Raw genomic sequence first — 21,023 nt, 5'->3', positions numbered from 1 at the left:
AAAAGTTAAAGAAATGGAGGACTTGTGTGCCATGCTGTCTGAATGCAATTTGGTATGAAATCCTAAAGAATTGTGGATTGATTCTGGAGCCACCCGCCATGTTTGTGCTAACAAGGAGTTATTTTCTTCTTATGCCCCCGCAGGACCCGACGAGACAATTTTCATGGGAAATTCATCTACAGCCAAAATTGATGGAGTTGGCAAGATTGCGTTGAAGATGACGTCGGGAAAAATTGTGACTCTAAACCAAGTTCTATATATTCCAGAAATTCGCAAGAATCTTGTGTCTACCTCACTTCTTGTCAAGAATGGATTCAAATGTATTTTTGTTTCTAATAATGTTGTACTAAGTAAGAATGATTTGTATGTAGGAAAAGGTTACCTGAATGAGGGCCTTTTTAAGCTAAATGTAATAGCAGTTCCTATCAATAAAGTTAATTCTTCTTCTTACTTACTTGATTCAAACACTTTATGGCATGCACGCCTAGGCCACATCAACTTCAAAACATTGCGAAAAATGATAAATTTGGAAGTATTGCCAAAATTTGATTGCATTAATTCTAAATGTCAAATATGTGTGGAATCAAAGTACGCTAAGCATCCTTATAAGTCCTTTAGACTTAATTCACATAGATATTTGCGACATGAAGTCAACACCATCTCGCGGTGGGAAAAAGTATTTTATTACTTTTATTGACGATAGTATGAGACATTGCTATGGTTACTTACTTAATAGTAAAGATGAAGCAATTGATGCTTTCAAGCAATACAAGAGTGAAGTTGAAACACAACTAAACAAAAAAATCAAAATGATAAGAAGTGATAGGGGTGGCGAATATGAATCTCCTTTTGAAGAAATATGCTTGGAAAATGGCATTATTCACCAAACAACTGCCCCTTACTCTCCACAATCTAATGGAATTGTGGAGAGGAAGAATCGAACGTCGAAAGAGATAATGAATGCATTGTTGATAAGTTCTGGTTTACCACAAAACTTGTGGGGGAAAGCTATACTTACAGCTAATGGAATAATCAACCGTGTACCTCATAGTAAAATACAGTCCATTCCTTATGAAAAATAGAAAGGAAGGAAGCCCAACTTGAAATACTTCGAAGTGTGGGGGTGTTTAGCTAAGGTACAAGTTCCTAAACCTAAAAGGGTTAAGATAGGCCCAAAAACGGTTGATTGTGTATTTATTGGATATGTAACCAATAGCAAGGCATATCGTTTTCTGGTTCATAAATCAGAAAATCCTGAGATCCACATTAATACGGTAATAGTATCAGATAATGCTGAATTCTTTGAAACTATTTATCCGTATAAAAAGGAAAGTGAATTGTCCTACCAATTGTCAAAACGACCTCGGGAGGAAACAACAAATGGTATGCCTAATGAGGAAAATCCGAGAAGAAGTAAACTTCAAAGAACATCTACTTCATTCGGTCCAGATTTTCTGACTTTCCTGCTAGAAAATAAGCCTCGAACCTTCAAGGAAGCAATGTCTTCCTCAGAAGCACAATATTGGAAAGAGGCTGTCAATAGTGAAATAAAATCCATATTGAGCAACCATACTTGGGAATTGGTTGATCTTTCTCCAGGTAACAAAACTTTGGGTTCTAAATGGATTTTCAAGAAGAAAATGAAAGACGGTGGTACTATTGACAAATACAAGGCAAGACTTGTTGTCAAAGGATTTAGACAGCGAGAAGGTCTTGACTATTTTGACATATACTCGCCGGTAACAAGAATTACATCCATTCGGATGCTAATAGCGTTAGCCGCCTTGTATGGTCTTGAAATCCATCAAATGGATGTAAACACAACCTTTTTAAATGGTGATCTAGAGAAAGAAATTTACATGAACCAACTTGAAGGGTTTGTGGTTCCGGAAAAAGAAAAGAAGGTGTGCCGACTTGTTAAGTCCCTTTATGGACTAAAACAAGCACCCAAGCAAATGACATGCAAAATTTGACCAAACAATATTGCCAAATGGCTTTAAGATTAATGAATGTGATAAATGTGTTTACATTAAGAACGTTCCAAAATTATATAGTCATTTTATGCTTATATGTTGATGATATGCTAATAATGAGCAAAGATATTGCCAACATTCAAGCTACTAAGCGTATGCTTGCTAGTAAGTTTGATATGAAAGACTTAGGAGTTGCTGATGTAATTCTAGGAATTAAAATCCAGAGGACTCCTCAGGGTCTGGCTTTGTGTCATTCACATTACGTGAAAATGGTACTGGAAAAAATTCAAATACTTGGAATTTAAAAGTGCAAGAACTTCAATCGACTTAAACCATTATCTTGTAAAGAATAAAGGTGAAAGCACTCTCAATTGGATTATGCTCGTGTGTTGGGAAGCTTAATGTATATCATTGAACTGTACACGTCCTGATATAGCTTGTGCAGTAAGTAAACTTAGTCGATTCACAAGTAATTCCCAACAAACATCACTGGGTGGCTGATAATAGGTGAATTGAACTATAATTAAGCCCCAAAAGAACCACTTTCTTGTAGAGTTTTTATTGTAAAAGTGATAGCAAAATGCTCTTATTAGTGCTTTTTTTTCCATTGTTTTTTTTCAAAGGGGTTACCATACATTAGAAGAAGGCTATGGAGTGGTTTTGTATCATTTATGGAAGAAAAAGAAGCCAATCGCATCAAAGTCGCCGAGTGAACCATTTGAAATACACAAACGAGGCCTGGAGGTGAACTGCCGCGGTCCCAGCGTGGTCGCGGTAGGACCGCGGTGAGCTGTCAGAGGAGATTCAGAGAGGCCGTTTGGCCGCGGTCCCAGCGTGGGCGCGGTAGACCGGCGCGAGGCGACGGGAACTTAGGAACTGAAGTGAAAATTCCAGAATTCTTAGCCCAAAACCCTATTTAAATACTAGAACTCGCCCAAAGGAGGCATGAAATATTATTAGAGAGTACTTGGCAAGAAAAATAATTGTGAGAGATCACCTAAAACATCTTTATTTCTTTTCTTCTTTATTTTCTTGCAATTCATGATTATGAATCTTTTAGTATTTGATTTACCCATTGTCATGAGTAGCTAAAAACCTTAATCTAAGGTTTTGGTGAAACCCGTTGGGGATGAATTGGTTGTTATAAGTAATATAGATTTGAATTAGTTTAATCTCTATTTGTTCAACTATGTTTTGATTGTGGTTAATTGAAAGGATCCTCAATTAGCCGTTCCTATTTATTATGTATTTACTTGAGAGAGAGTGCATATTTAGGTAGTTGTTTGAACAACATCACTCCCGGAGTATAGGCGAGAGTCATAACCGAGGGTTTAGAGGTTGGATTAGAGATAACGATACCTCGGGTGTGATCTAAGTGAACTGTAATGCGAATCTAGCTAGCGTAGCTTGAGAGAGTGCGTCTAGTAAATTATCATAATTGCTTGAGAGAGATTTATGATAGCTGGAGAGTTCATGATTGATAGAGGTAACTAAATCAACACTATAAGAAACATACAACCAAGGAAATCAACAACGGGGGAAACCATTACCTTAGACCGTTATTCTAATTGTTTACAATTCAAGCATAGTTAGTTTTTAGCTGTTTATTTATTTTCAATCTTGTCTTCTTAGTGATACTAAACAGATACAGCTAAACCTTAGTTCTCTGTGGGATTCGACTCCGGACTTTTAGACTGGATTATATTTGCAGCGACCGCTTATCCTTTTTAGGACTAGAGTTGGGCGTGATCAAATTTTGGCGCCGTTGCCGGGGAACTAACGGTGTAGTTGCAGCTGTATATATTGCTAGGGTTCAAGTTTGAACTTTTAGTTTGTTTTATTTATTTTTTTTGTATTTTTTATAACTATCGATTTGAGAAACATGGCATCTTGGAATTATGGGAATTTAGGTGTAAATAATTCTACTATTGATCTCCATACATATTTTGAAGGAAACTACCCGTGGCCATATTTTCAAAATGTTCCTGAGAGCGAGTTATGTGCACCAACTCAATCTTTTTTGTGGAATGTGTGTGATGTGTGTGGTGGTAAAAATGGTCACTTTTATGGTTGTTCTTATATTTTTTATCTTCCCCCAACCCCTTACTATGATGGTTCTACCTTTTCTTGTGAAGTTAATAGGAACAAAGAACCTGGGAATGCGGACCTGAAGGAGATCAAGGATATGCTAAAGTGCCTTCTGGAACAAAACAATGAGAAACAATTGCACATAGAAAGGCAAGAGGCAACTATTCGCAAGTTGGAGGCTCAATTGAGTCAAGTGGTTGGAGCTTTTAATGCTCAACAAGCCAATATTGAGGATAGTAGCCAAGAAGAGCAGGAATTTGAGGTATTAATTGGGGAGGTCAAAGTAGAACATCAACAACCTAGCCAACTAGAATTTGAAGATGTCAATGTTGAAGAAGTGAGTCTAGAGTCAGCCAAGGACATTGAGGATACAAATTTTGTTGACTCTAGTATCATTGATGTTGAGGATGCTGAAAGTCCTGAAGTTCATGTGTGTGAGCGCAGTGGTCCTCACTCCAAACATTTTTCTACATTGTGCTTGGATGACAATATGAAGATAGAGTCATCCGAGCCGATTGAGAAGTCAAAGAATGAGGAACAAGGTGCCTATATTCTGGAATTTTTCTTGCCAGAAAGACAGGACTACATACCTTGTCTAAAAGCCAAGAAGTGTAGAATAGTACAATGGTTGCTTGGGCCAATTATATTTGTTCCACCACCCCTGGAGCATAACCGAATACTTGAAGCCAAATTGGGGGCTCAATTCATAAGTTCAAGGTGGAGGCAAAAGTGATTCGCGTCGTGCCGCGATGTTAAATCAAGCGCTTGTTGGGAGGCAACCCATCTTTATTTTTTTTTATTTTAATTTATTTTATTCATTTATTTTTTTATTATTGTATTATTCTTGTAGTTTCGATTTTTTTATTTCTAGGAGCATGGAACGCAAAGCCATTGGAAGGATGCAACAGCAAACCAAATGATTGGAACTAAGTGTAAGGTGTCCACACGAAGGACCAAGCTTGGGAGAAGTCTGAGTAACCCATGAACTGCTAGTGCTTCGGCCTTTGGCCTACCAGGGAGTTTCTTTTACCCTCTTGTATGTATGGATGTGCATTGGGGACAATGCATAATTTTAAGTGTGGGGTGAGGAGATTTTCTGGGTGACTTTTCATGCTACTTTAGTTGTGTTTGTTTTTTTTAAAGAATGGACTTTTCCCGACGATGGATTTATTAGACAATTTTCTTGAGGGATTTAAGTCTAAAGAAAAAAAAAGATTTTTTTTGTAGGTAGTGTAATAATTCCCCCTTGGTTTTTCTTTTGACCACGGTTCTTTTCCAAGGGCTTTTTCTTGAACCGGGTTAGGTAGATTTTTTTTTAGGACTTTGAAGACTCTCTTAGATTAGGAGGGGTAAGGGCAGGAATCCACCCTTTTGATGTATACACCTGCTAACAACTAAACGAACTTGAGAGTGCGACGTCTAGGCTCACGTGTAGACTCATAAATTGTGCCTTAATTGTGTACACCTTGTCTTGCTTGAATGCTCATGTGAGTGTGTTGACGAACTAGTTCGGAATGAGTTACTTGCCAAGTGTGTGTGAGAATTACCCACATTTTGTGCTTGCATGTGATACCTAGAACTTGCCCTGTGTGTTTGCAAAGCGAAATAGTAGTTTTGTTCAGTCTTGGAAGTGATATAGGCATTTCTTGTTGAGCCATATATACATATTTTACCCACCGAATTATTATGAATCTTAGTTAACCCCTTTGAGCCTGTAATCCTGTTTTTTTGGCAACCACATTACAAGCCTTACCCATTTGTTTGAATTAACCATCTATTTGAACCTTTTCACCTCTCATGAGCACTTGAATGTTATAAACTTTGTAAAAGTTAAAGTGTGGGGTGGTTGGTTTGGCTTTTGAGTGGAACTAATTGAATAAGGAGAAAGGTGCAATGTTTTGAAAAAGGAAGAGCCACTTAGATTGTTAAAAAAAAATATAAAAAAAAGTCCTTGATAAGTGGTGGCTCTTGATATAAGTGCTTAAAGTAGTATGGGGTAATATAAATTGATGTGAAGGTGGCATTTGGTTTGACATAAGTATAGGGCTTAAATGTTAAAATGTATGTATTAAAGTGCTTAGGGAGATGTAGTCACTCTTATATCTAAATGTATCCTACCCGTCCCGTAGCCTACATTACAACCAATTAAAGTCCTAATTGATCCAAGATTGAATGAACTCAATTAGTAGAGTATTACACTAAGGGCAAGCTTATGGTATATCTGTGTGGCATATGAATATTCTTTGCTGAGAGTGAGTGAATTCTTTCTATCTAAAGTTCTTTGTGCTTGATTCTATACGTGTGGAACTTCTCTCAAATTAATAATGTGAGGGCTTGTGACTCAGGAAGAAATAGCAAGTTTTCACCTCTGTTAGAGTAATTAGAGTGAGCATGTGTGAGGCATGGCATTAGAGTTTGCATCTGAGGTGTGGCAGTTGCACTGCTTAGGTTATTCTTTCATAATGGCAGGTGTGACATAAATTGGGTAATTCGTTGAGCGATTAGGCATAGAAGTGTGGTTTAAATTGCTCGAGGACGAGCAAAGCTTTAAGTGTGGGGTGTTGATAATAGGTGAATTGAACTATGATTAAGCCCCAAAAGAACCACTTTCTTGTAGAGTTTTTATTGTAAAAGTGATAGCAAAATGCTCTTATTAGTGCTTTTCATGTTTTTCAGGTTACATACATTAGAAGAAGGCTATGGAGTGGTTTTATATCATTTATGGAAAAAAAAGAAGCCAATCGCATCAAAGTCGCCGAGTGAACCATTTGAAATACACAAACAAGGCCTGGAGGTGAACTGCTGCGGTCCCAGCGTGGGCGCGGTAGAACCGCGGTGAGCTGTCAGAGGAGATTCAGAGAGGCCGTTTGGCCGCGGTCCCAGCGTGGGCGCGGTAGGACCGCGGCAGGCGACAGGAACTTAAGGGACTGAAGTGCAAATTCCGGAATTCTTAGCCCAAAAACCTATTTAAATACTAGAACTCGCCCAAAGGAGGCATGAAACATTATTAGAGAGTACTTGGCAAGAAAAACAATTGTGAGAGATCACCTAAAACATCTTTATTTCTTTTCTTCTTTATTTTTTTGCAATTCATGATTATGAATCTTTTAGTATTTGATTTACCCATTGTCATGAGTAGCTAAAAACCTTAATCTAAGGTTTTGGAGAAACCCGTTGGGGATGAAATGGTTGTTATAAGTAATATAGATTTGAATTAGTTTAATCTCTATTTGTTCAACTATGTTTTGATTGTGGTTAATTGAAAGGATCCTCAATTAGCCGTTCCTATTTATTATGTATCTACTTGAGAGAGAGTGCATATTTAGGTAGTTTTTTGAACAACATCACTCCCGGAGTATAGGCGAGAGTCATAACCGAGGGTTTAGAGGTTGGATTAGAGATAACGATACCTCGGGTGCGATCTAAGTGAACTGTAATGCGAATCTAGCTAGCGTAGCTTGAGAGAGTGCGTCTAGTAAATTATCATAATTGCTTGAGAGAGATTTATGATAGCTGGAGAGTTCATGATTGATAGAGGTAACTAAGTCAACACTATAAGAAACATACAACCAAGGAAATCAACAACGGGGGAAACCATTACCTTAGACCTTTATTCTAATTGTTTACAAGCATAGTTAGTTTTCAGCTGTTTATTTATTTTCAATCTTGTCTTCTTGGTGATACTAAACAGATACAGCTAAACCTTAGTTCTCTGTGGGGTTCGACTCCGGAATTTTAGACCGGATTATATTTGTAGCGATCGCTTATCATTTTTAGGACTAGAGTTGGGCGTGATCAGTGGCAATGAAACGAGTACTGGATATTTGGAATATACCCAAGACTATGTTTTGCACTACAATAAATATCATGCGGTTATCGAAGGATGTAGTGATGCAAATTGGATAACCGGCTCAACAGAAATAAAGTCCACAAGTGCATATGTTTTTACTGTTGGCGGAGGAGCAGTATCTTGGAAGTCTTCCAAACAGACGTGCATCGCTCGCTCTACAATGGAATCAGAGTTTATAGCTTTGGATAAGGCCAGCAAAGAAGCTAAATGGCTTCGAAATTTCTTAGAAGATATTCTGTTCTGTCCAAAACCTTTGGCTCCTATATGCATACATTGCGATAGTGAGGCTGCAATAGGATGGGCAGGGAGCGTTATGTATAAAAACCGTTAGACAACTACTCTCTAGTGGAATTATCACTATTGATTATGTAAGATCAAAGGATAATGTGGCGGATCCGCTTACAAAAGGCCTAACTAGAGAGGGAGTTGAGAAATCATCTAAGGGAATGGGACTAAGGCCGAGGACAAGTCATCATGGCGGTAACTCTACCTAGAATTTTGGATATTCCGAGATCTAGGTTCAAGGAGGTCAAACAAAGTTGTGATTGACCGTTTCAACATTGTCAAAGTAAAATCTTTGGTCCCTTCTCGTGATGAAGACAATGTTCAGTAACAAGGATAGAATTTTACGCGTTCTTTAATGATTACCTAAGTTTGATGTGGTATTTATCAAATAGTGTCAATCTAAAGGATTACACGTTTAGGAATCACCTATGTAAGTGTGAAGTGGAAATCGCTTCAATGAGAATTCTGTAAGGCCAATTCTCTACGCGCTTATGAAATCAGGCGGTGTTCATGGCTGAAACGAACACAACAATGAGAACCAAAAGACGGTTAAGGGTTGGTTGTGCGACATATGGTTGTCTAGGTATACTCTAAAGTTCGACGGTTCAAAGATATCAAATCTACCGATTGACCGAGTATATCTGACATATGCTCACTACGGAAAGTTCAAAGGGAAACCTGCTTAACCAGATGCAATTAATCCTTACTTGCAAATCACACAGCTTTCATCTATGTTCATTCTTGTTACAGTCATTCCCATTCATGTGGGGGATTGTTGGACTTCAAGCCATTTGGCTTTAAAGACTAGAAGTGTGAATTGGGAAATGGTGGGAAATAAAATGGAGGGAAATGAAAAAATTGGAAAATTTGAATCAAGTGAGCTTTGTCATTTATGACAAATCAACTTTGTCCCTCATTGGTGAGGGACAACTACACTTGTGTGTATAAATATAGGATCACCTCTTAGAGCTCTTAAAGGAGTTGAAGAGAATGAAGCATCGCGCCGTCATCGTTGCTCGGCTCGGCTTCGGATTCGGATCGATGAGATTAATTTTTTTGGACAAAGTTTATTTAATTAATTATTTAAGAAGGATACAAAATAGTGAAGGGACTATTAATTGAGTATACGGCGCTCTCCTTGATTTGTTGGCAGTACCTCTGCCGAAAAGGTTTGTCCACCTTCTGAAGGCAGCAAGGGCATATCCCTTCTGAATGATACTTCATGACTGGGGTACGTAGCTGTAGTGTCCTTCTCAACTTCATAATCTAAATCCGATTCGATTGATAAGTCTCCGCTTTGAACCTCTGCTTACGCATGCATGCTCTCACGCGTCAAAAGAGTACGTAGTTATGATATCCTCCTGACCTTCGTAGTGGCACTTATCAATAGTTTATATGATTATTCACAGTATATAGATGAAATATGATGTATTTGGATAGAAAATAAAAAGAGAAAGAATACCTCTTTAGAGTCGAAAAAATTTGGTACTCATCTATTTACAGCTTGTTTGTATAGTTGATACATATTATATTGTATCGTATTGTTACTTTAAATACACTCTTTGTTTTGATTATTACTTAAATTTTATTGTATCGTATCGTTAAATCTGTTGTTACATAACGACGAAATATGCCACCTTATGTAACAAACAAGTTGGTGTGGTCGCGTCGTTACCTTGTTTTTTCTCTCATCTCACCCTTCAATACATTAAATAATTTTATTTTATCATTTATCCTACCCTTTTGCATAATAGTTTTACCCCGTATCATAATTTTTCTTTATAATATTGTAAGTTTATTCTTTATATTGGTGGTACGTGATATCATAAAACGATGTCAAACGATACAATCTATCCAAATATTATATTCATCAAACAATACAACACATTATAAAACGATATATAACAAGTATTCAAACAAGCTGTTATTGAAATTTGACAAGCATATCAAGTAATAAAGATCATGTGATAACGATGTACAAAAGTAAAATAGAATGGCCTTCTCGTATATACAAATTAAGAACAATTATCTGCCTTTTATTAAAAGTTAATTCTATGTATAAAAGGATGAAATAAAGTTTTCCAGCACTTAATTAAAAGAAGGAAAACAAAACCTCTACTACCTTCTAAAACTTGTTAACCAATTAAAAAACCAATTTAAAAGGGTAATGGTGTAGACCAAAACCAGGGATCTGACTCTTAGCCGACGTGCTGACGCAGCACATCCAAGAGGAGGTACTATAGTGCATGTTGTTTGCAGATGATATAGTGTTGATAGACGAGACACGAGGTGGGATTAACGCGAGGTTGGAGGTTTGCAGACAAACTTTGGAATCTAAGAGTTTTAAGTTGAGCGTGACCAAAATTGAATAGTTGGAGTGCAAATTCAGTGACGCGGCCCTAGAATCAGACGTGGATGTGAAGCTCAATACTTAAGTCATCCCCAAGAGAAGTAGTTTCAAGTATCTCGGATCTATTATACAGGGTAACACGGAGATCGACGAGGATGTCACATATCGTATTAGAGCGGGATGGATGAAGTAGAGGCTTGCATCCGGTGTTCTATGTGATAAGAATGTGCCGCTAGAACTTAAGGGTAAATTTCACAGAGTGGTGGCTCGACCGACCTTGCTGTATGGGGCGGAATGTTGGCCAGTCAAGAGTTTCCATGTGCACAAGATGAAAGTAGCAGAAATGAGAATATTGAGATGGATGTGTAGGTGTACCAGGAGGGATAAAATTAGGAATGAAGTTATTCGGGACAGAGTGGGGGACAAGATGCGGGAGTCGAGGCTGAGATGGTTCGGGCATGTTAAGAGGAGAAGCATTGACGCTCCTGTTAGGAGGTGTGAGAAGCTGACCATGACAGGTTTGAAAAGAGGCCGAGGCAGACCTAAGAAGTACCCGGGGAGGTGATTAGACAGGACATGACGAAGCTTCAATTTACTGAGGACATGACCCTTGATAGAAGGGCATGAAGGTCGAAGAGTAGGGTAGAAGTTTAATAAGTAGTTGAGAGTTCCCCTTTCTTACCCGTAGTACTAGTAGCAGTGCATGTTAATATACTGGTTGTTGTGAAGGCCAAAATAGCGACTTCGTTTCCATTTTATGTGACAAATAATGACACTTGGATATTTAAAACAATTTTACTTTCGACTTCTCATTATGGCCTATTTAAACCAATATTTCACAAATTGTCTTTTCTTTCTTAAATAAATCTTTATACCCAGTTAAACACCATCAATTGGGAAGGAGGGAGTACTTACTATTTAGGTACTTCTAATTTTGGGGGGTGGGGGGCGACTAAAACATCTCTTCCAAAATGCAAATTAAAAATGTACTCGATAACATTCTTCAAATACAAAAACTTTGGATGTCAAAAACTAGCAAAAGCCCACCACTAAATAGGATGATGGATTACAAAATGCTAATATGCATTACTCATTAGTTCAGAATCACAGAAACTACTAAACAAACAAAAGGTAAGAAGGATATCAAGAAGATGAAAAAGAAAGGAGGGGAAGTTTCGAGACACAGCTAAAGCACCACATTGTAAAACCTCTGAATGTCCAAAGCTGGTCACAGGAGATCAGCAACATTTGCTGGGAGCTCCTCAATCACCACATTGTAAAACCTCTGAATGTCAGACAGCATTCTCTCATCGTCGTTGGTTACGAAGTTGATTGAAACACCCTTCCTACCAAACCTCCCACTACGTCCAATACGATGAAGGTAATTCTCAGGTTGAGTGGGGAGATCATAATTTATGACAAGGGAAACTTGTTGGACATCAATTCCTCTGGCCAAAAGATCAGTGGTGATGAGAACACGAGAGGAACCAGAACGAAATTCGCGCATTATAATATCCCTAGTATTCTGATCCATGTCACCATGAGTGGCCGAGACTGTATGATCTCTGCTTCGCATCTTGTCAGTCAACCAATCAACTTTGCGACGAGTATTCACAAATATCACACTCTGTGTGATGGCCAAGGTTTCATACAAATCGCAAAGGGTCTCAAGCTTCCATTCTTCCTTGTCCACATTCACATAAAACTGCTTAATACCTTCTAAGGTCAGTTCATCACGTTTCACAAGAATCCTCACGGGTTTGTTCATGAACTTCCTCGTGATCTCAAGGGCCTCAGGAGGCATTGTGGCAGAGAAAACACCAACCTGAATCTTAGGAGGCAAGAGCTGGAAAATATCATAGATCTGGGGACAAAGAAAATGTGTAAATTTTAGAACCACCAGGGAAGAAATCGTGTAAATTTAAGTAAAATATTCCATGTGAAGACAAGCAGTGGATACAGACCTAGAACACTAACACGGAAGTACCTGGGATACAACCATAGTATACATAAAAGAACACAGAAAGGAAAGTGGACAACAAAATCACAAATACATTGGACATCATTGCAAGGCTAAACATAATTTACAGCGTCACACATACCTAATCACAAACTATCAAGAAAACAAGGCCACGGATTTAAACTATGTTCCAACATACTTGAAAGAAAAGAAACTAGCATAAAGAAAACAGAAAACAGAAGATGGCATCCTTGACCTCTACAACAATAATTTGGGCTATAGAGTATGTCAAGTGCACTGGTGCAAAGCATCCCCTGTTCACGCAGGTTCTGGGGAAGGACCGCACCCCATGGGGGTGTGATATAGGCAATCTATTCTAATGCAAGCATCAGTGGCTTCCACGACTCGAACCCATGACCTATAGGTCACACGGAGATAACTTGACCGTTGCTCCAAGGCTCCCCTTCAAGTGCACCATAGACCAGATATCACTTTTTCCAGTATCTAAAACCTCTGCACACCCCTCATCCCCGGGAAAACAAGTGAATAATTCTGCACAGACTCATATTTCTCAGGCTGAAAGAAAAACTAACTCCTAAACATAATCAACCCCACTACATTGATGATGTTGGTGGTCTCATTTTAGAATCATTTGTATAACATGTGAACTGAGGAACCTTAAACATCAAGACTGTCATTCTTTTATAAAGAACAGGTAGAGACTTTCATATAAAAAACAGAGATATCAATGCAAAGATGAAGATGTGTACGCATCACAGACACTGTGCAGGTATGAGGGAAAAAGAAGGTGCATTTTTTTAATCTAAAATAGTCGGACCTGATCCTTGAAGCCTCTGGAAAGCATTTCATCAGCCTCGTCCAATACAAACATCTTAATGTGATCAGGGCGGAGAGACTGTCTCCTTAGCATGTCAAATACACGTCCAGGGGTTCCCACAACAACGTGAACCCCACTTGAAAGGATGCGTTGATCCTCACGGACACTGGTGCCTCCCACACAAGCATGAACCTTGACACCAAGATAGTCTCCAAGTGCTCGCATGACCTTTTCAATTTGCTGTGCAAGCTCACGAGTAGGTGCCAAGACCAAAGCTTGACAGTCTAGTAGTTCATAGTCTAGTTGTTGCAGAATTCCAGAGCAAAAAGTAGCAGTCTTTCCAGTTCCAGACTGAGCCTGTTGAATCACATCAAGACCTTTGCAGAAAGGTACAATTCCTCTTTGTTGAATTGCTGAGGGTTTCTCAAAACCTACAACAGATATAGTCCAATATTAGATCTAAGTATCTAACAAATTCGAAAATACAAAAGTGACCAAAATATGAAGACAATACTTCAGTACGAGACAATATGCACAGAACAACTATGAAAAAACCAAAGCTCCTATGGTAAAAGTAGAGGAAGCATTCAGTTTGATCCAAAATCCCCAACTTAGTAGCAGCACGAAGAGAAGGAAAATACGTCTTCCTCTTCTTAATAATCTGTACAAAAGTCAAGAACTGAGAAAGAGAAACGGGAAAAGATTTTCAACTGACCGTATGCATAAATGCCCCTGAGGAGGTTCTCCTTCAATCCCATGGCATCAAAACTATCATAGACCTCATCGTATGAGGTAAAGAAATCTTGCCCTTCAGCATTTAGCCTGCATGTGCAAATTTGCAATAAAGAAAGTAGTCACACACATTATAACTAAATATTTTATTTCTCACACATGCATGATTTTGACTCCCAGATATGCTGATGTGTGGATAGACAAACTCAAGGCAATATAACATAACTAAGGAATGGAAAAGCAACAGTACAATCGAGGCAGTGATACTCACAATTCTGTCATTTTCGAATCATACTGACGAGTATCAAACTGTGATCCTTCAGGAGCTGCACCCGCCATGACTAGAAAGAATTCACAGCACATAAGCAAACAGAAAGTTTTTAGCTTGAACCCAAAAATTATCAAAACATGCATCCCACCCCACCATAACTGGAATCAAACCACGCTGAACTAACCAAAAAACCAGAAGTTCGATTCACCCCCAACCCCCAAAAAAACTAGCCTGTCACTATCCTTCTAAAGACAATAACTTTAGCACAAAATGATGTTAACGAGTACATTTCTCTTTTGTTTTGAAAACATTTTGACATATGTAAGCTGATTCAAACATAAAGAGCACCCCATAAACAGATTCATAAGAGATATATCTACATCAAACCACACAAAACAAAAACAAAAAAAGCATTTAATTTACACACGATATCTAGAGATTCAAAAACTATAGCTAAAATATACAAAAAAGTAACTAGAAAATAAACAAAGGAGAAAGGTACCTGAAGATGTAGAGGAAGAGAAGAGATGCTGCAGTTGTGAGTAATAAGAGAAGTTAGGGTTTTTTCCCAAACTTCTCGGATCTACGGCCCACTGGAGTTTGTAGAGATACGATACAATAATGTGCGAATGTTTTGAGGGTTCCGTAGTAGCCAAAGAGACCCATATTTTTTCTTGTTCTGACGAATTTGCCCCTTATGGAATTATCCTTTCGGGCTACACGTGGCCCATTTTGCGGCTTCCTTACATTTACGTACATGGCTCCTTTTTGAAGGCATAGCAATTGGAGAATCGAAAGGCCATAGGTTTAAGATTGTCCTAACCTAAACAAACAAAATCTAAAATAAAATTCCAAAAAAGTAAGTAGCAAAAGACAAGAGGGGTTGCTCTGATGGTAAGCAACCTCCATTTCCAACCAAGAGGTTGTGAGTTTGAATCTCCCCAAGAGCAAGGTGAGAAGTTTTTGGAGGGAAGGATGGAAAAGTTTTGATAAAGATTGTCCTAAAAAGTTATTTTTTACAAATATAAATATCTATCACACCGTTCAACAACCCATAAAATATGTAGCCAATATAACTTCATCGTCAAAGTCTAACTCACTCCAATTCATATCTCACCTTACATGGCTCAACTAACACTACACTAATTAAAAAAGTAGGTAGCTTTAAAAAGAAAACTTATTTAAATGATCTGTTCTTTTCAAAAGAATGTCAAATATTATGACAAATGTTTGCGATTGAAAGTAGTATAACTTTCTTTCAATGTGTCATGCAGACTCGGTTTAAGATGTATAGTTAGCATAAAATAAATCTTCCTAACGGTAATCCCACTAATTCGTGCAGTAATGCTCTCTTTCTGCAAAATAAACACGTACTTGAATAATTGCAGTTTTTGTGAAGTTTTACGAGTAATTTTGTGAGTAAAACGAATATTTTGAAGAGGTGCACCTCAAGGTACCGCTTCATACTGAATTTTCAAAAAATTAAAAAAAGGTTTAACCAAACCTCAATCTCAAGCCTTTCCAATTCCAGAAATTTGAAGTGAAATTCATAGAGTCTACATGTACATGGCAATTTAAAGCATTATTTTCAGAGAGTGTTTTTCCTTAATAAGTGGCATCTAATTGACAAGTTTCTTTGCACAGGCATTCTTACTATTCTAACTGACTACATCATCTACCAAAATCCCAAAGTTAAATAAGCTGCATTGACAGTCCCTTCTAAACCCCTCAGCACTGAAATGTGCACAAATGACTCCCAAATTGCGACACAATATCCACTAATGCTCCGTAACCAGCTACTGCTGTTACCTGAAAGTTATGGGCAAGTGAAACCCTGTTTTAGTTATTGATAACAATAGTTTAACACTAGAGTATGCCACAGTGGCAATTCCACTTCAGTTTTGGTGTACAATATTCTGGATTTTTATACAGAAAAGAGAAGAGTAAGAAATCTACCTAAAACATGCTGATCACACTTGTGAAAATATAAAGTGTGGTATCAGCAAACTAAAGAAAAGTAGTTTCTTACCCCTGAAGGATGTAAAGAAATGGAAAACAGTGACTGAGGAGCACATGGTATCTGTGAAATAATATCTCCGTTCAGGTCAAAGCGACTAAGCAGGGGCTCCGCTCCAACCGCTAAAACCTGACAGGGAAAATGCAGCTCCTTAGCCAAGAAGGAATGGGAATAACCAAAAAGCATTTGATGGAATTAGTTGTTCTCACCAGAATGGTGGATAGTAGACTGCAATAAACCAGACTGAACTTGAGAAGGCCACAAGTAAAACAATAGAGGACAGCATATACGCACAAGACATAAGTGAACCAAAGCTAAATAATAGTACAGTGCTGAGACGACAAAGATCATAAGTCAAATAGTTCAAAGATTTAAACTTTTTGGAACGCTAGAGCAAATCATTATTCCATCTCTTCTTTTATAACATTTAAAGTTGAAGATTACTGTAACTAAATAGACAACCAACACAAACACGAAAGAGAATCAAAGGAACTCATTCCAAAAAGGGGACTTAAAACAAACACAGGGAACAAACGAAACTACTTGGAAGTTGATATAAGTGAAAGAACTGACTTGATTATCATGAAATATGGCATCCTGGATAGCAGCAGTTGTCGTGATTCGTGAAACGCATTCACAAGCTAGAAGGTTCCAAACAGATAAAGACCGGCCACTTCCACAAGCCTATGAAATCAAGCATAGTGGCTGTAATTAACATCCTTGATGCAGGAAACTTACTGTCAGTCTGTCATGCATGAAACTATGATAAAATATTCATTTCTCCAATCTCAACCTTAAAGCTGTGAAGTTACCATAACCAGGCAAAAGAAAATGAAAAAAAAAAAAACATAACTTCAAAATAAACCAGGAGATGGTACTGTATCTCTATACCCACCTGTATACATGTAAAGGCACACATATTTCCTTTCTGCTGATTGCAAGGTCAGATGCAAAAGCATGCACCAACAAGAATTCAGAACATCAACAAAGATTGCCTTTTTTCCCCTTCTTTTGAACAACGATTATGCTACTTATCAAGATGAAGAAATTGCTTTATTTTGAAGAAAACAATCTTTTTAACAATGATTGCTTCACTTATCAAGATGAAGAACTTGCTTCATTTTGAAGAAAGACAATATTTTAGTGGAGAACAAGAACCCTTAGCAACTATGTTGCTCGGATCTTCCAAAAATGTTGCGGGGTGTGTGTCGGATCTTTAAAAAGTATTTGCTCTTTTGGAGGATCTGACACGGGTATGGCGGTATTTTTGGAGGATCTGAGCAGCATAACCTAGCAATGCTAATACTATATTGGGAGAACAATTACACTTGGCAATCCTAGAGTTTCAACTGCAACTCAACACCAATTGATAATTGCCAAACATTCATTAACATATTTCAGGAATTCATCCAAAAAAAGCTTTGCCATGTGGACTGACAATACAAAGTGCTTAAAACCTTCAACAGTAAAATAGGCATGAAATAACTCTTCCATGTGCTCCAATTCTACTACTAATGACAGTTTCCCGAATTGGAAATAAAAAGATTTAGCTTTTGAAATGAATGGGGATAACAAGTTTGCAGCATTTATGGAAGTTTACATTTGACAATACCTAAGATGTCCAGTAGCAGTCAAGCAACACAGTACCTGGATTCAAGGTTCCACATACTGTATAATGCATGGAGTTGCTATCATTACCATGTTATATCCGCATGAACTTAGTTTCACAAAGGCCAAACAAAAGTTGTGCTCTATGTAATAGACCCAATACCCAGTTACCCACCCACCCCCCCTCTCTCTCTCTCTCTTTATATTTTCTATGGCCAGAAAAAGATGTATGCCTACTTAGTAGTCAAGTTTTAAAAGGAAAGACAAATAACTTTAGAATGTAAAGCTTTTTGGGAGAAAGGAGGGAATGATTTTTAAAACAAGTGAAAAGAGGGTCAAAGAATTACACATAGAGGAGTGTGAATACTGCTATCTTAAACGGTTTCATCAGACATAACAAAGGGAAACAGAAGAAAGAAAATCATGAATGAATAGAATGTAAACTCTCCTAAATTAGGAGATTCATATCTGCGTGAATACGGGATGCGTTGTGCACCGGGCTGTCCTTATTATCTTATTATCATCTTCAAGTAAACCCAGTCATCATTGACAAGATTATTATAATTATACAGTAGGTTGACCCTCAAGGACATTAACAAAAGTAAGCTTCCGTAATTTCACAATGCAACAGATAGAATATTTGATCAGTAAATACAACAGAAAGAATTGCAGTATAAAAGCCAAAACCAAACAACAATTATAATTGTTGGTGCAGTAGCAAACTTACGAGAACGCTAGTTTGGTGTATAAAGGAATCTGAACTCTTACCAGCCAACTCTCACTTGCATCAAGAGCAATGCAACTGACATATGGAAACAACTCCCTCGACCTCTTATCCTTATGTGGATCAATTATTTGAATACACTTACCAGTTCTGCAATCTAAGGCAAATTCATAAATAACAGATAATAATAAAGCAGAAAAAATAGATCCAAATGAGCAAAATCATGTGTAATTTCTAAATAAGAGAGATAGCTCAAGTCAATAAAAGGCAAAATTGGCCATTCATTACACTCCCTGCTTTTTATAAAAACCGAAATGTCCCCACGGCAGGCCTTATGCTCCTCTTACTAGAAAGAATGACATACCCCATATTCGTGCTGTCCCATCCTCTGAACCAGTTATAACCTGAAAATTGCCAAGCGAGAGAAAGAGATAAGCAAAAAGAAACAAGGCAGAATTAGAATTCAGCCCAAATTCCAGGAACCATTGCTCAACTAAAAGTAAGCCACCCCTCCCACTAAGACTGAGAGAGGAAGCAAAATAAAAGTACACGTCTAAAAATATATTCTATTTCCAAAGAGAACAAAACATGAAGGTGCTGTTGCACTAAAAGAATTTTGAAATTATAAGTTTCAAGGAACAGGATTTTTTCCAGCTCATATGCCAAGTTTAGTTTTAACCTCAAAGTGAAGAGCCAGCAACATGGGTATCACACACTCCTATCCATAACAAAATCTCTTCAAATGGGAGAAATCAAATCTTGACAGAGAGGGAGGGAGAACTAGCTAGCACCATAAGCATTTGGTACATGGAGTCCATAAAATGGAATTGGGAATGACTATACAGAGAGAGAGAGAGAGAGAGAGAGAGAGAGAGAGAGAGAGAGAGAGAGTGTATGTATGGGTGAGAGAATGGGAGACAAACAGAAGCTTTACCTGATTGTGAGAATTTCGCGCAACAATGCAATGCAAGTAGTCTGAATGCCCTTTCAAAACCATCTTTATTTCATTCTTCTCCTAAGCACCATAACTTTAATCAGATTTTCATGACAGATTTAGAAGAAGCAATGAAGAGAGTCGAAGTATAAGTCGATGAAGTAAGCCAAAAGAACGGAGAGATCTTATAATATGAGCCAACCATACACCTTGAACAAATACATACCACATCCCAGCAGTATGCACAAGAATCACCAGCAGCAGCAAAAATGGATCCAGTCTACAATGGAACACAAAATATTAAATAAAAATATGTAGACAGGACAACTTTGAGGTAAGTTTTAAAAGGCTGAATCAGAATATCAGACTTGACCTACGCAAGAGAAGAATCCATGCAATAAAAATGAACAGAGTTAACTATGTTTGACGCTTTGAACTAACAGCTCTAGCTATGGTACCAGAACCCCGAAGTCCACTCAACATGAATCCCTCAGTAGTCACTTGATTCTTCTCTCCCTACCACCTCCTAGGGTTGTGCCAGGAATCCTTCTCCAAATTTGGTATTCAAAAATCAAATACACAAAACAATATATCAGAATAGAGTAGGTCTAATGTACAAAAAAAGACTGGCCACCCCCCAAAAGCAGTGCACCAAAGAATCAAATGAATAAGACAAATTGTCTGCTACTATGAAGTTCTTTTGTAGTTCATCCACAAATTTAGCACTTCTAGTAGACTGCACAATTTGAATAAGTTAATAGCTTCCACCCCCAAACTCCACTCTCTTCTTCGTAAGAAGGAAACGAAATGCAATATTGTCTCATTGCTGCACAATACATAGGGTTCAACTACCATCATAATCTAGCGAAGGACCCAAGACATTCCTTCATAACTAAGAGCATCTGTAGTAAAAGAACTGGTTTGCCTCTCAGTATCTAAACAAGCATCTAACTAGGAAAAGATAACTAAACCACAATCTATTTCTACCGCCTGGGTCCTGGCTGGACCAGCTAATGCGTCAACTGAAATCAGACTTATAGTCCTATCCACTCACTCCAGAGTGTCAATCAAGAAGCCACTCAGTTGATTTAGAAGAAAATAAAAGGGCAACAAACCTGAGTATTAACGGCCATGCAATTATTCTCTGGAATTGGAGAAAGTGCACCCCATGGACCTCTGAGATATGAGAACATGGTCAGAACAGAAAAGTAATAATAGTATAAGGAAAGATGCATAAGTGAACCCTTCACTGTTGTAAGCAATAACTAATTTTCAGATATAAGGTCAAGATAACAAGTCATCTAAAGACCAATATAAACTAGTGTATGAATTAACAGTGGATGTAAAAACTTCGATTGCAATTTATTTATTAACTTCCCCTCCCCCCCCCCCC

The 21,023-nt window shown here is 37.9% G+C and overlaps 2 protein-coding genes across 2 annotated transcripts in view; both read right to left on the bottom strand.

Annotated features, from left to right (window-relative positions):
• Positions 11,509-14,985, bottom strand: LOC109228500 (eukaryotic initiation factor 4A-9). The gene is made up of 5 exons (XM_019393610.1): positions 14,850-14,985; positions 14,348-14,417; positions 14,060-14,166; positions 13,345-13,775; positions 11,509-12,410 (listed from the first exon to the last, which is right to left on the bottom strand). Exons 2-5 carry the CDS (start codon positions 14,413-14,415, stop codon positions 11,775-11,777), a joined length of 1,242 nt encoding a protein of 413 aa, XP_019249155.1. The 5' UTR covers positions 14,416-14,417; positions 14,850-14,985; the 3' UTR covers positions 11,509-11,774.
• Positions 15,830-21,023, bottom strand: part of LOC109228501 (THO complex subunit 6) — an 8,747-nt gene continuing 3,553 nt past the window's right edge. Inside the window, exons 6-13 of the mRNA XM_019393611.1 lie at positions 20,746-20,806; positions 19,857-19,910; positions 19,631-19,711; positions 19,061-19,100; positions 18,741-18,853; positions 16,938-17,048; positions 16,377-16,493; positions 15,830-16,156 (exon numbers count right to left, since the gene is read on the bottom strand). Of these exons, the coding sequence (XP_019249156.1) occupies positions 16,076-16,156; positions 16,377-16,493; positions 16,938-17,048; positions 18,741-18,853; positions 19,061-19,100; positions 19,631-19,711; positions 19,857-19,910; positions 20,746-20,806 (658 nt within the window). The 3' untranslated portion in view covers positions 15,830-16,075. The remainder of the gene's footprint in view (positions 16,157-16,376; positions 16,494-16,937; positions 17,049-18,740; positions 18,854-19,060; positions 19,101-19,630; positions 19,712-19,856; positions 19,911-20,745; positions 20,807-21,023) is intronic.

The sequence above is a fragment of the Nicotiana attenuata genome, chromosome 7 (genome assembly GCF_001879085.1).
Source record: "Nicotiana attenuata strain UT chromosome 7, NIATTr2, whole genome shotgun sequence".
Classification (NCBI taxonomy): Eukaryota; Viridiplantae; Streptophyta; class Magnoliopsida; order Solanales; family Solanaceae; genus Nicotiana; species Nicotiana attenuata.
This window is presented reverse-complemented; position numbering and strand designations above follow the sequence as displayed.

What these genes read in the sequence shown, in the direction of transcription:
- LOC109228500 (XM_019393610.1), bottom strand. Translation starts at nt 14,415, where the DNA reads ATGGCGGGTGCAGCTCCTGAAGGATCACAGTTTGATACTCGTCAGTAT. An exon ending in CAGGGGCATTTATGCATACG is followed by an intron (nt 13,776 to 14,059) that starts GTCAGTTGAAAA and finishes TATCTGTTGTAG; the next exon opens with GTTTTGAGAAACCCTCAGCA. An exon ending in CCAGAGGCTTCAAGGATCAG is followed by an intron (nt 12,411 to 13,344) that starts GTCCGACTATTT and finishes CTTTGTCCCCAG; the next exon opens with ATCTATGATATTTTCCAGCT.